The following is a 15,273-nucleotide window of genomic DNA, read 5'->3' as shown; positions in this document are numbered from 1 at the left end:
TCCACTATGTCCTGCACAGTGCTGAGTGTCACAGTCCTGCATAGCAGGAGATGATTAATGGCCCTGCACACTTGCATGACAACAGACTCCACAGTGGATTTTCCATCTCCAAAATGACTTCCCAATGATTGGTAGCAATCCGGCTCTGCGAGTTTCCACAGTGCAATTGCCACTAGCTTCTCTACTGCCAGTGCAACTCTCATTTTGGTGTCCCTGCACTGGAGGTCTGGGGCGCGCTCGGCACACACATCCAGAAATGGGACCTTGTACATTTGAAAGTTCTACAGCCAATGCTCCTCATCCCAAGCCTGTATTATGATGCAATCCCATGCAGTGCTCCACCATCAGCAGCTGCTCTGTGAATGCCATCAACAACCTTGAATTGTTTCTTTCTATGTCCCTCAGCAATTTGTCCTCCAATAACTCATCATGTTCCTTGCTCATTCAGTTCTTCTTACAGCTCTGCCAATACTGGAGGAATGCGTGTCCTATGCTTGTAATGCTTATGACAATAGTGGAGAGCTCCATGCAACTGTCAGAGATGACTGACAGTGAGGATGGCTACGTGGGTTTGTGGGATTTTTAAAAAAGGTCTGAAAAGTATGGGATATAAGTGACATTATGGGACGGAGACAGTTGCATGCTGGGAGGTTAACCCCATGCTCCCAGTCACCCCTGCACAACCCCTTTCTGCCCCACAATGCATTGCCAAAACTTTCCAAAAGACAGTGTGCTGGATGGTGTCAGGTTGCACACTGGGATACCTACCCATGGTGTACTGCACTGTGCATTGACACAAGCACTCCTGGTGAGTATGTGAAGCACTGACACAAGAAGCCAAGTGAGTACAAGTGCTATACTAACTGTGGCAGTTTTATGCCAACATCACTTCATGTGGATCAAAGTTTGTAGTGTAAACATGGCCCCACTCCTACATATTTAAAAAGTTTAAGGTCAGGTCTACACAAAGTTAAGTCAACCCAGCTACGTCGCCCAGGGGTGTGAAAAATCCACACCCCTGAGTGTTGCAGTTAAGCAGACCTAACCGCCGGAGTAGACCAGTGCTAAGTCAATTGAAAGATTCTTCCGTTGACCTGGCAACCATCTCCTGGGGGAAGTGGATTAACTATAGTGATGGGAGAACCTCTCCTGTTGCAGAAGTGAGTGTCTACACTGAAGCGCTGCAGCTGTGCCACTGTAGCGTTTCAAGTGTAGTTGAGCTCTAAGTTTATCGGATGCTGTTTATCATCCTCCACAGTTACTGTTGAAATAGAAAGGTTTCAGAGTAACAGCCGTGTTAGTCTGTATCCGCAAAAAGAAGAACAGGAGTACTTGTGGCACCTTAGAGACTAACAAATTTATTAGAGCATAAGCTTTCGTGGACTACAGCCCACTTCTTCGGATGCATATAGAATGGAACATATAATGAGGAGATATATATACACACATGCTCTCTGTATGTGTGTATATATATCTCCTCATTATATGTTCCATTCTATATGCATCCGAAGAAGTGGGCTGTAGTCCACGAAAGCTTATGCTCTAATAAATTTGTTAGTCTCTAAGGTGCCACAAGTACTCCTGTTCTTCTTTTTGAAATAGAAAGTATTTCTTTAATATTGTAAGACATGAATATGCCATGCCGCTTCTTTACAAATACAGGACAGAAATATTTATTGAACACTTGTCCATTTTACCATCCCTGCCTAGTACTGGGCCTAGATCATTGCGGGGTTCCTCTAGTCCTGTTAATTATCTGATCACACATTATTCCTCATCCCCTCTTCCTCTAACCCCCCCATCCCTCTCTCCAATTATCCCCTGCCCCATTCCTGCCAACCCTTCCCCAAACCCCATCCACCCCTATAACTCCTCCTGCTTGTTCATCCTCTCCCCAACCCTTCTATCGCCCATAAATAACCCCCTCCCCAAAGTCCCTCCAAACACCCCCCATCCCCCTCTATCCTCCCCTAGACCCTTCTCCCCAAAGCCCCGTGCCCCTCCCCAAATCCCTCTATCCCCCCAGACCACTCCCCAGCCCCTCACAACCCCTCCCCCAACTCCTTCCCTCCTCTGGCGGCCCTCTCGGTCCCCTCAGGCGCGCTGCTCTCGGCACGGCACCCTGACGGCTCCCCGACCCCTCGTAGCCGGGCTATTCTCTCGGCGAATCCCCCTCCCGCCGCAGGCTATTCCCCTCCATCGCCCCCTCCCCCCGCCGCAGCGCTCCGGACCCAAGATGGCCGCCGTGTCAGTTTGGGGCTTCGCCGCCGTCCGGCCTCCGGCTCGCGGTTTGCGTCTCTCGCAGGCCCCGGTAAGTGGCGTCGTCTCGGCCGCTCTTGGCTCCGGTGCCCGGCGCCGAGGGGGCCGAGGGCAGGCGGCTGGCCGGGCCCTGCCGCCCCAGGGAGCGGGAGGCCCGTCGGGTGCTCCAGGCCCCGCGGCCTGTTCCGGCCCCGCCGCCGCTCTGCGCCAAGCCCGGGCCCGGCCGCCCCGCTCCCCTGCAGCGCGCTCGAGCCCAGCAACCGAGGAGGCGGCGCCCACGGGAGGCCGCGGATGAGGCCGGCGGCGCGGGCCGCGGCGCTCGGGCTGAGTCGGCCTCCGACTGCGGCTCCTGGTAGCGCGGCTCAGGCGGGCCCGGCGATGCGGGAACACCGGTCCGGGCTGGGCTGCCTATTCCCAGGGAGAGGCAGCGCGGTGCCCACTGGGGTGCCCTCTGCCGCTGGGGCCGGTGCCCTGATTCCCCGGGAGCGGAGTCCGTGCGCCCGAGCAGGGTCCAGGGGGTCCGGCCGGGGCGCCGTCCCGCGAGCTCTTCTGTGCTGTGGGCTTTCCTATAGCACGGGTGGGGACCGGCTGTGACAGGTGCAGGGGTACTTGTCATGCAGCTGGAGAATGAGTGAGGGGCCATCACCCCAGGATGACACCAGCCTCAGCCTGGCCTCGCTATTAAGAATGTTCTAGGACAGTGAAATGCCCTGATGGGAGATCGCAGGGTCCCCTTCCCTGGGGTCCAGGTATGGGGTGCCTCAGAGGCATCCCCTGTCAGTTACAGTTTAAATAGAAAGGTGCAGACAGATGTATGTGCGGTCATACCTATCCTTACGTCTGTTATAGTGGTAATACAACCCCTGTTTAAATACTGTTTTCTTTCTGTGTAGATTTTGTTTTAAGCAGAGGTTCTAAACTTCTACCTAATTATTAAACTTAAACCTATATGCGGGGGACAGTGTAGATGATCTAATTTTCATGTTTTAAAATCCTTTGTTATTGGCAGATTCTCTAACAGTTACTAGAAAGCAGGATACCGGATGGAAGAGCTAGAGGTACTAGGTTAACTAACTTGGAACTTACAAAATCTGTAAAAATGGTGAAGATTTCAATAAACTGTCTACAACTCCTTGAATGTAAATGCAGGAGGCAAAACGTATCATCTGCCTGTGGCATTCGGAATCCTTTAATTACTTTGTATTGAAGTTTCAGGCTAAGGCTATGTCTTCACTGCCAAATTAGGTGTGTGTATTGCATCAGGATAGCTGTCATGATGTAAAATTGTAATGGAGATAAGGCACCAGGTAGTTTTTACCTTGATGTAGCTAACTGAGGTCAACCCTATATCTCCCACCTGGGAGTTACGTTGACTAGCTACATCCAGGCAGAAACTACAGTGCTTTGTCTCCAATAGGATTTTACATTGTTAGCTGTCTCGATGTAAAATCCAAACTTTGTTTTTAAGTGAAGACATAGCATAAGTGTTACTTCAGCATTGTTACAAAATGTGCTTCAAAACTTCAGTGATAGATTAGAAGAATTTACAATATTCTTGTATATTTGTGACTATACAAACTAGAATGGGACACTTGTGACTTTCTTTGTGGGCGTGACTATTTTCTCATTTTCTTTCAGATTTAATGTTCCAGTTTTCCTGATGTGAGATTGGAAATCCAAAGTTGAGGTGAGATGTGCTGAGTTCTTTACAACTTTGTGAAAACCTTTCTCTGGAGCTGTTGATGGATTTATTGAAAGCATGAAGAAATTCCTAACAGAATATATCATTTTTCTACTTTCAGTTTAAAAATATTAATGTTTGAGAAACAGAGAGTAATTCAGCTCCAAAAACGTGTATGCTATGGTTAACTGGTTCCCATCCTCCAAAAATCTGTTTTCCCATGGTGTGAAGCTTATTCAGCATCGGGATAAAGGATAACGACTCTATGGATATACAGAATTCTTCACCATGGTAAAACTCGCTAACCCGCTGTATACGGAGTGGATTTTGGAGGCAATCAAAAAGGTGAAGAAGCAAAAACAACGCCCTTCAGAGGAGAGGATATGCAATGCAGTGTCTTCATCCCATGGTTTGGACCGTAAAACTGTTCTGGAACAACTAGAATTGAGTGTTAAAGATGGAACTATATTAAAAGTCTCCAACAAAGGTCTCAATTCCTACAAGGATCCTGATAATCCTGGGAGAATAGCACTTCCTAAACCTCGAAACCATGGAAAGTTGGATGGTAAACCAAACGTGGACTGGAATAAACTGATCAAACGGGCAATTGAGGGCTTGGCAGAGTCCAGTGGTTCATCCTTGAAAAATATTGAACGCTTTTTGAAAGGTCAGAAGGATGTGTCTGCATTGTTTGGAGGTAGTGGCACTTCCATCTTTCACCAGCAATTGCGACTGGCTGTCAAGCGTGCTGTTGGCCATGGCAGACTCCTTAAAGATGGACCTTTGTACCAACTCAACACTAAAGCAGCCATCAATGCTGATGGGAAAGAGAGTTGTGAGTCTCTTTCCTGTCTGCCTCCAGTGTCGCTCCTTCCTCATGAAAAGGATAAGGTAAGAGCCAAGTATACACCAACATTTCCTTGGAGCTGATGATACATGGTGATACAGGCTCAAAATTTGAGGTCACTCTCTTTAATATGTAACTGGTAAGTTGAAAATGGGCAGGAGGCTTTGAGAAGTCTGCAGCAAATGAATAGTTCTGTTTCTTCCCAGTTTCTGAGCATGAGCAGAGAAAACCTCATGGTTGGTAATTTGTGCCTGCTGCTTGGAAACTGCAAATGACAAACTTCCCTTCCCAACATTCATGGTGTTGAATCAAAGGGTTGGTTGGAGACTCTCCAGAATATAAGGTTGTGTTTGTCTGATATGTTTAACTCCATTTATATCAACAGGAAAAGCAGGGAATTATCCTCACATGCATTCAAATTGGGTGGATTATTAAAAAAGAAAAAAAAATTCAAGGTTTTATTTTTTTCAGTTAGCTACCAGCCCAATTCACTATTTCGGACCTATTATTTTATTTTTTATGTGTATTCTGATAGCATCTAGAAGTCCTAATCAGCTATCTGAGCCCTATTGTGCTAAGTGCTTTCAACGCATGCACATAATGAATGACAGTTCTTGCCTCAAATAATTAAGTTTTAGCTTCTGAAAAGTCAACAGATGGATAGAGCAAATGGGGGAAGGGATGGACTACATGGAAGGTAATAGTGGAGTGAACACTTTTAATGTATCTTAATGAAACCAAGTTATTTATATTGTATCATAAAGAAACTCAGGTATAGACTCATTGTAAAACGAAACACTTATTTTCTGTGTTTTAGTGTCTCCTATTCTGTGCATATTTTTGGCCTGTTTCTTTCTATCCCTCTCCCTGTATAAGATTTTTGACCTCTCCAACTTCAAGTTCGAGTTGGCAGAGTGAAATTGACACCCAGTTCAGTTCGTTCTTGCCCCTGTTTTACCACTGGGGATGTTATGTCAATGAGTTTGTTTTCAAGTAAAGACAAAAGTTGCCAACAAAGGGTCCCTTTGCACTGCAAGTCTCTAATGCCTTCTGCAACAGTGCTGAAAGTGACTTTGTCCCATCCACGCTACTGGCTAAATTTATTTTCAACTCTGATGTGGGGGAGAGGGGGTCTTGTTGCTGACATCCTTTTGTTACTGATGAGAGCTCAGTGCCTCTCTAATCAGCTTCACACTCCAGGCAGGGTTCTTTCTTATGGTCTTTACAAGCTTTGAGGCCTTGATGGCATTAGGAAGTTTCTTTTCTAAAATTTCCAACTACTGCTACCACTAGTAAAAATCCATCAATGACTGTACAGGTGAGAGCACTATTGTAAACAGAGCACTGTTACTTTCAGCACTGTAGGACATAGACCTGCACTGAGTAGAATTAGAGAACAGTATACTTAATCCCTGTGGTTTCCTGGAGCTCTGGCTAGTCTAGTCTAAGCTAATGATCTTACTACTAGTAAAGACTGGTCTACATTTTTTTGTACTACTTTAACAATATCGGTTACTAAACCAAAATAGTTTCAGCAGTATGGAAACTGTGTGTACACAAGCAGTAAAACCAGTAGCAGCTGAACCGATAGTAGTAACAGTGGGGAAACTGTAGCACATCTTAGTGTCAACTGTCTGAGAGAGAATGTCTGGGCTCTGAAGCTGGTTGCGTATTAATACTGTGGCATCAGTATGATTCTTCAGTGGAATTATTCCATGGTAGTGTCTTAAAATGAGGTTATCTAAATGCAGTGAAGGAAAATATGGAATACCACAAATCCTGTGTCTTATTTCTTATTTTTTTTTTGTCCCCCAAGTATATCCCCCAGTAAAACGTTAATGAAAATTTCAATAAAGATGTTTAAAAATGCCCAACCCCCGCTAGAATTACAAACATGCACTTCCTTGTAACTGCTCAGATCTGGGATTTCTTCTGTAACCTTTGCATTGGAGCTATGACAGAAAGTTCATCTGGCCATGTACTGAAGAAAACTATAATGACTAATCCTGCTGACTTTAACCATGTTCCTTCTTGAACTCCACGATGTTTCTCTTCAAATACTCTTGGCGTACACTGCATAACCCATGCTGAGTTTCTAACTAGCTTCACTAGGGTCATTACTGACTGTCAAGGTGTGTTGTCTTGTTAGCATGCCTTCAAAGTTCTGCCAGTTCTAATTGGTCTGCAAGTCATGACATAGTTAAAGCCACAGGCATTTGGGTAACTGGGAGGGATGTACTTGTGATGTGACAAAGGCAGGGCATCCAACTTTTTGTCTGATATAGTAACAGTTACAATAGATGCCAGCATGGCAAACCTTAAATAAACTTATTTGAATGTTAAAGGTTGAGAAAGATACTCTTTGTTTCTGTTGCCCTTTTGTTTTAATTAATCTGATGTTTATTGTCAGCACTGGAGACTTTAGTTCCTTTATCCACAGAACAAATACAGTACGAGTAATGGTAGTGCAGCGTTCACCTCATAGTCTTTAACTTTGACCTAGTGAGACCACTCAGGTTGAGAAGAGAGCTCAGTCTCCATACCCAATTCAGGGCATGGATTTGCTGCTGAAACTATCAACAAGGTAGTTAATTACCCAAAGACCATAACTGAGACTATGTCGATGCTGCAATTAAAAACCCACGGCTGACCCGTGTCAGCTGACTTGGACTTGGACTCTGGGGCCATTTATTTGTGTGTAGATGTTTGGGCTCAGGCTGGAGCCCGAGCTCAGGGGTCCTGCGAGGGAGCATGGTCTCAGGGCCCGGGTTCCAACCCAAGCCCGAATATCTACGCTGCAATTAAATGGCTCCATAGCCCGAGCCTGAGTCAACTGACATGGGCCAGCCGTGGGTGTTTAATTTCAATGTAATCATACCCTTTGAGTATGAAGAGCTGTCTAGTAGGAAATGACCTGAGACACAGTTTATTTCCTTTGTAGACCATGTGTGGAATAGCCATTAGTTGGTGATAACTTTCACCCACTGCTGTTCTGGGCTGGATTTGAACTAGCAATCCAGATGTGAAAGGCTCAATATACTATAATGAATCCCCTGAGCTGTTCATCCCACCTATGTTTTTAGAAGAGTGATAATTGTATAATTCTAACATTTATTTGCAACAGATGAGCCTCAGTCAGTCTAGAAAAACTATGAATAAAAGAGATCATTTGGGTTTCCCCACTATCACTTTCTCTTAACCGTTCATTGTATTTAAATAACTGTTAAAGGGGTGTTGCCAGTTTAAAGAATCATATGGTTCAAATTTAGGATCCTAAAGTAATGTTTAGTCGTCTAAATAACGCTGGCCTGACTTCCAGAGATGCTGAGCAATAAGAGCTTCCTCTGAAGTCAGTAAACGCTGCAGGTACTCAGCATCTTTGATGAATGTGCCATACTTATTTAGTTGCTTAAATGTGGATTTAGGAGCCAAGTGTAGGCACTTGATTTAGAAAATTTTACCCGGAATTTTTCAGTTAACGTCTTTGCTATACTATTGATAATGCTTTAAGTTAGAAACAGAACACTTGACAAATCTAATTTACATCTTATGCAATTTAGTATATGCATTTCTCTTAGCTTGAACAATGAAACTGAAAACCAAGTATCAATTGTCTATAGTTTCTAGTCAATTTCACCTTCCGGTTTTCATGTTAAGTGCACAGTTATGTTTGGGTGGCAAACACTCCGGGGGAATGTTTATTTAAAAATGTTTCTATTGACATGTAACGAAAACCTCTTTTTATAAAATATAATTTTTATGCCAAATTTTAGCAGTGTGTACTTTTAATACCACATGACAGCATTCAATGCAAGGAAAAATCCAAAACACAAACTTTGGCTTCAGAGATTAATGCAATAGAAACACCCTTCTAACTGCTAAGTCTGAAGTCTCCCAGAAACATTATCTAGATTTTGAAATGGGTTTTCGGTGCAGAATTCAGCATTGAGGTTTGGTTATCTGTATATGATGATAGTTAATGATAGACACCTTTAAGTTCTAAAGTTCTGTGCTTGCCCTCATTTCTGTTCTCTGGTAGATGGAAAGAATTGTCTTTTTTGTTATTGTTCACTTCTCTATGCTTTAATCTGTAGCTTCTATTGGCCCTATTTTCTGTTGGGGTAGGCTTGTACGGTAAAGTGCAGAGAAAGGAATTTGGAGAGCAACAGGCTGAAATATTCTGGGATAACTGGGGCTTGGTTGAAATGGCAGTTTTAAGATTGTTTTTAGTTATTACATTATGAGTTTCTGTCCTACCTGCTATTTCTTTACCTCATATCTGTGCAGTAATACTTTTATTTAGAATCATAGAATATCAGGGTTGGAAGGGACCTCAAGAGGTCATCTAGTCCAACCCCCTGCTCAAAGCAGGACCAATCCCAGACAGATTTTTGCCCCAATCCCTAAATGGCTCCCTCAAGGATTGAGTTTACAACCCTGGGTTTAGCAGGCCAATGCTCAAACCACTGAGCTATCCCTCCCCTTTGCTTAACTTCAGGTACAAAAGTTTGCAGTTGTCTAGCAATAAAGGTTAATTTCTCATAAGATTACTTGTGTTTGAGCTCTGTGGTTTGTTTGATTGAATTGTGAAACATAAACAGTAATTCATATCTAAGTAAGTTTGCATATATGAAGTATGTGTTATGTACCGTGTTTAATTCTGGGAAATTTCCTAGAGATGCACTAGCTTTTGGATGTTTGAAGAGGGAATTGCAGTATTTCAAAAGAAAGTCTTCCCTGGGTATTGAAAATCTGAAAATAAGCAACTTTGCATCAAAAAGCAGGGATTTCTAATTTTTCTTGCCAAGATACTGCATTGTATTCTAACAACCTGTTAAATCTGCACATCTGACTACAGGTTTTTGGTTTAAAGGCCCTTCATCAACTGATAATTTTGTCACAGGAGACCTGCTTATTATTAATTATTTATAGTGTGGTAGCTCCTGCAGGCCCAAAACTCACTGTGCTAGGCACTGTAAAAACACATAAATAAGGTCCCTTCTCCAAAAAGCTTACAATTTAAGCATAGAACAGTTGGTTACAACAAATATGGGGGGAAGCACAAGGTATCAGTAAGATTGTTCTGATCTGTGTGATAAGCATCCTTCACAGCACACTAGCTATCTAGTCATAGCTGATAGACACTACTCTGTCCTAGCAACAGTGGGAGCAAAACGCTACATCCATAGTTCCAAGATCTCAAAACACATAGCAGACATATACTATCATGATTGAGCCTAACAGAAAGTGAAGCCTAGGCCTCTGTGAGGGCTGTTTGGGTACGTCTATACTTACCCACTGGTTCGGTGGCCAGAAATCGATCTTCTGGGATTGATTTATCGCGTCTTGTCTAGACACGATAAATCGATCCCGGAAGTGCTCGCCGTCGACGCCGGTAATCCTGCCCTGCAAGAGGAGTAGGTGGAGTCGACGGGGGAGCCTGCCTGCTGCGTGTGGACCCGCGGTAAGTACCTTTAAGTTCGAACTAAGATACTTCGACTTCAGCTACGTTATTCACGTAGCTGAAGTTGCGTATCTTAGTTCGAACTGGGGGCTTAGTGTGGACCAGGCCTTTGGCATGATCTGTAAGTTGCCTAGTGTGTGATTGCGGGATTTGGGAGTAAGGATGGAGGTTGAACTAGTGCAGTGGTTTTCAACCCTTTTTCATTTGCAGACCCCTAAAAAATTTCAAATGGAGATGCGGACCCTTTTGGAAATCTTAGACACAGTTTGCGGACTACCAGGGTCCATGGGCCACAGGTTGAAAACCACTGAGCTAGAGGGAATAATTGAACTATAGCTCAAACACAGTACCTGGTCTGCACAAGACTGCAGTCAGAAGCTAATAAGGGTGAGGGGAGAACAGTATATTGTGTATTGCATTACTTTATTAATGCAGTGTTAAGGATGCATAGTTTAAAAAAAGTCAAATGCAGAAGATAATCTTATTACAGCAACTATGAGTTGGCCACATAGCAGATGTTGCATATTTTATTGTATTTACTAAACATAACAGAAATGTTTAACAAGCAACAGGAATCAAATGTACTCATCTCATATGCAACATGTCAGTTATTTTTGCTGTATGACCCTGATTTTAACTGTAACTTTAAGATTCTATTAATGTAGTTTTTTTTCATTAATAAGATACGATATTCTACCCTAATGGTGCAAAAGGTTGCAATACAATTGTAGGTGGTGCTGTGGACTGTTACTGTAAGTCTCTTTATGATCCAGTAGGTGTTATCCCTATTTTATAGACAGGTGAACTGATGCCCAGGGTTACACTGCACATTAGTGGCAAAGTTCCTATAGAACCCCGAAGTCCTGATTCCCAAAATTAAGGATTCTTCAAAAGTCATAAAGAAATCGGAGGCTGCCTTATTTTCAACCAGCATTACTATTCGACTTGACTGAATAATGTTTTCAAGGTTAACTTTTAACTTGTCCTGATGAATGATATTGCTTAGTGGAGGGAGTGTGTCCCCTGTCCTGATGGCCTGTGTTCAGGAATTAAACTGTACTATGAAATCACAGAATCATAGAAATGTAGGGGTAGAAGGGACCTTGAGAAATCATCAAGTCCAGCCTCCTGTGCTATTGTAGGACCAAGAAAACCTAGACTGTTCTTGACAGTATTGTCCAATTGTCTTATAGTTAGAAAGTTTTGTCTTATAGTTAGAAAGGTCTGACCCAGTATGGCTGTCCTTATGTTCTTATGAGCAGTTAGAATGTAAGAATGGCCATACTGGGTCAGACCAATGGTCCATCTAGCATAGTATCCTGTCTTCCAACAGTGGCCAATGCCAGATGCTTCAAAGGGAACAGAACAGGACAATTATCAAGTGATTCATCCCCTATCTTCAGGTAGGTCTACACTTACCCGGTAGTTCGGCGGCGAGCGATCGAACTTCTGGGTTCAACTGATCGCGTCTTGTCTGGACGCGATAAGTCGAACCCGGAAGTGCTCGCCGTCGACTGCGGTACTCCAGCTAGACGAGAGGAGTACCGCGGAGTCGATGGGGGAGCCTGCCTGCCGCGTGTGGACCAAGATAAGTTCGAACTAAGGTACGCAACTTCAGCTACGTGAATAACGTAGCTGAAGTTCGAAGTACCTTAGTTCGAATTAGGGGGTTAGTGTAGACCTGGCCTTCCAGTCCCAGCATCTGGCAGTCATAGGCTTGGGGCACCCAGAGCATACAGTTACATCCCTGACCATCTTGACTAATAGCCATTGATGGACCTATCCTCCATGAATTTATCTAAATCTTTTTTGAGTCCAGTTATAGTTCTGGCCTTCACAACATCCCCTGGCAATGTGTTCCACAGGTTGACTGTGCGTTGTGTAAAGAGGTACTTCCTTTTGTTTGTCTTAAACCTGCTGCATGTTGTTTGCATTGGGCAACTTCTGGTTCTTGTGTTATGTAAAGGGGTAGATAGCACTTCCTTATTCACTTTCTCCACACCATTCATGATTTTATAGACCTCTATCATATCCCACCTTAATTGTGTGTTTTCCAAGCTGAACAGTCCCAGTCGTATGGAAGCTGTTCCATACCCTTAATAATTTTTGTTGCCCTTCTCTGTACCTCTTCCATTTCTAATATATGTTTTTGAGATGGGGTGACGAGAACCCACACAGTATTCAAAGTGTGGGCGTACCACGGATTTATATAGTGGCATTATATTTACTGTCTTATTATCTACCCCTTTCCTAATGGTTCCTAACATCATGTTACCTTTTTTGACTGCCACTGCACATTGAGCAGATGTTTGCAGAGACTTATTCACAATGACTCCAACATCTCTTTTTTAAGTCGTAACAGTTAATTTAGACCCCATAATGTTGTATATGTAATTGGGATTGTTTCCCAATATGTATTACTTTGAATTTATCAACCTATTAGTGAGAAAGCTTGGCATTTCCATCATGAATGAGAGTGGGACAGTCTTTTTAAAATAATCTGGAAGGATCTGTACCCCTTGTGTTAATTGATTCTCATTTCTACTTTCCTTGGAATTTTTATTATGTCAGTTAAAAGTAGAGAGGGCTGTGTTATTCTGCAAATATTTAAACACTGTCCTGCAGGAGATCTCCCTATAATCACAGAACTATGCAGAAGCAATTCTGGCACTGAAGAGTAGGATAGTTTCTATCACCCAGTAGTGTCATGGGAGAAGTGTTTACTTTAGTGCTGTAGTTATCTGTTTGCCATAAGGAACATAGCTGATATGGCTGTGCAAAATGTCTTTATTTATTGCACTATAGGATTGTCACTTGATTGGAGAATATAATGGACACAGCATCCTTAAGGTCTTGTTCTTGTGGGGCTCTCCTGCCCCATCGCAAACAGCACAGAGGCAGCTCTAGGCCACTGTACTATGGTTGTCAAAATTGAAGCTAAACTTCATTTATCCAAGAAGAAAATTCACTTGTCAAAGACAGATATGCACGGTGGATGGTCTTGGGGGGAGAGGGGACTTCATTAACATGATAACTAATGTTGCCCTTGCTGTACTGTAGAACCTTTTAAAATAAATGCCTATTCTGGGTCTTGAGGCACAAGTCCATTGCTAGTAAGTAAAGTTGTTTGTGGCTTGGTTTTCTGCTGGAGTCTGTGCACAAAGGATCTGCAGCAGCTAGAGTGATGTAATTAGACTCAGAGTCTAGTTGTGCTGGCATTGGCTCCCAGCTGGAGCAGGATTAGGATTTGCTCTGTTCCAGCTTGTTCCTTGGAAAGGGGAGACCGTTCTCCTCTGACAGGAAAGTCATGGCTTCTAACAGATGGCCTCCATCTGCACTATGTGTAATTCTGGAAATCCAAGTGTCATAAAATTACTCTGAACTTGATTTGCTTGATTTAATGAACAGGTGAAGCAGTTTCTAATAGCAAATGTGTCAGAAATGGACTCCGTTTTGGGGTTTCCTTGATAGTAACAGGAGACAATGCACTATGAGTGTAGCATAGTCTATATGGAACTTTGTCAAAGGAAGTAGCTAACTCTAGAATATTGGTACTAAAAAAAAATCCAAAAGTTGGTGAGCCTGTGGAAAGACATTGGAGTGTTGTGGTGATACGGTTGTCTCAGCTGTGCACGTTAGAAAAACTGGGTTCTAAACAGAATATTCTGACACAATTTCAATAGGAGTTGAATACAGGATACCGGTCTTTAATTAAATGAAATTGGTCCAGCATGTTGGCTGGAACCCTAGTGTTAGTACTTTCTGTCCAGGAGACTGTTGGCGGATGTGGAATGACACATCCCTGAAGTGCAGTTAATAAAGGAACCTTATTTATCAGAGAGCTTTAAAATATGGACAGACTGGGAGGGTGCATGCTGGAGTACGTTGCTAAGTACACAAGAGCTTGATTCTGGTGTTAAAGCTCTGTTATGTAAGGAGAACAAACAGCAGTGAGAATGACAGCAGGTCACTGACTCTCCTCCAGTTTCCTGGCTGAATTGGTGCACTGCTTTTGTTTTTCCACTCCCTGAATGTCGCTGCTGTGGTTGAAATAGCTGGTTAAGAATGGTTTAAACTTTGGATAAAATAATTGCCTACTAACCAAAAGAAAATTCTGAATTCCTATTAAAAAGAAATACTTGATATGCTAGCAATAGAAAATCTGGCAATACAAATCCTGTGTGTGACAGAAGACTGCTGATTCCTTTGACCTCTGCTCTCTCTGCAGAGACGGTAGGTGGGTGTGTATTGCTGTTTGCATTTCCAAAGGATCATGAACTAAATTTGACCTGGAGAGCTGTTATAAGTAGTGTTAATCTCCATTCTGTTTTATTTAGCAGAGCGCTTTGTCCCTTTATTTTCCAAATCTGAGGACTACAGTGAGAATCCTTATCTCCTAAGGCAGGGGTCAGCAACCTTTCAGAAGTGCTGTGCCGAGTTTTCATTTATTCACTCTAATTTAAGGTTTCGCATGCCAGTAATACATTTTAACATTTTTAGAAGGTCTCTTTCTAGAAGTCTTTAATATATAACTAAACTATTGTTGTATGTAAAGTAAATAAGGTTTTTAAAATGTTTAAGAAGCTTCATTTAAAATTAAATTAAAATGCACAGCCCCCGGACCGACGGCCAGGATCCAGGCAGGGTGTGCGCCACTGAAAATCAGCTCGTGTGCCACCTTCGGCACGCGTGCCATAGGTTGCCTACCCCTGTCCTAAGGGATCTTACAGAAAGGTGTTCACATATTCTGTGGAGCAGTACTGCTTCCCATATCAGGTGGGATACTGTAGGAATGGTGTTAGTTTAAAGCCTGTTCATTATCCAGAGATCCAGCAGTATTTAGGGACCCCTACCTCCATAATACAATAAAGCCTGTAGACTGCTTAAGAAGTTTCACTGTAGGTAGTGTAGGCAGTGTTAGATTACTACACATGTTGGAATTCTTCTGAATCACCTATGCTTTCTTAACTGTCCATACTCCCTTATCAGTTCAGCACATTTTTAAGAATTAATTGGACAGAA

The 15,273-nt window shown here is 43.1% G+C and overlaps 1 protein-coding gene across 1 annotated transcript in view; it reads left to right on the top strand.

The window, feature by feature from the left end:
• Positions 1 to 2,174: 2,174 nt before the first annotated feature.
• Positions 2,175 to 15,273, top strand: part of KAT6A (lysine acetyltransferase 6A) — an 83,695-nt gene continuing 70,596 nt past the window's right edge. Inside the window, 3 exon segments of the mRNA XM_065584788.1 lie at positions 2,175 to 2,311; positions 3,898 to 3,946; positions 4,062 to 4,831. Coding sequence (XP_065440860.1) covers positions 4,229 to 4,831 — 603 coding nt within the window. The 5' untranslated portion in view covers positions 2,175 to 2,311; positions 3,898 to 3,946; positions 4,062 to 4,228.

Source organism: Chrysemys picta, chromosome 2 (genome assembly GCF_011386835.1).
Source record: "Chrysemys picta bellii isolate R12L10 chromosome 2, ASM1138683v2, whole genome shotgun sequence".
Lineage (NCBI taxonomy): Eukaryota > Metazoa > Chordata > Testudines > Emydidae > Chrysemys > Chrysemys picta.
This window is presented reverse-complemented; position numbering and strand designations above follow the sequence as displayed.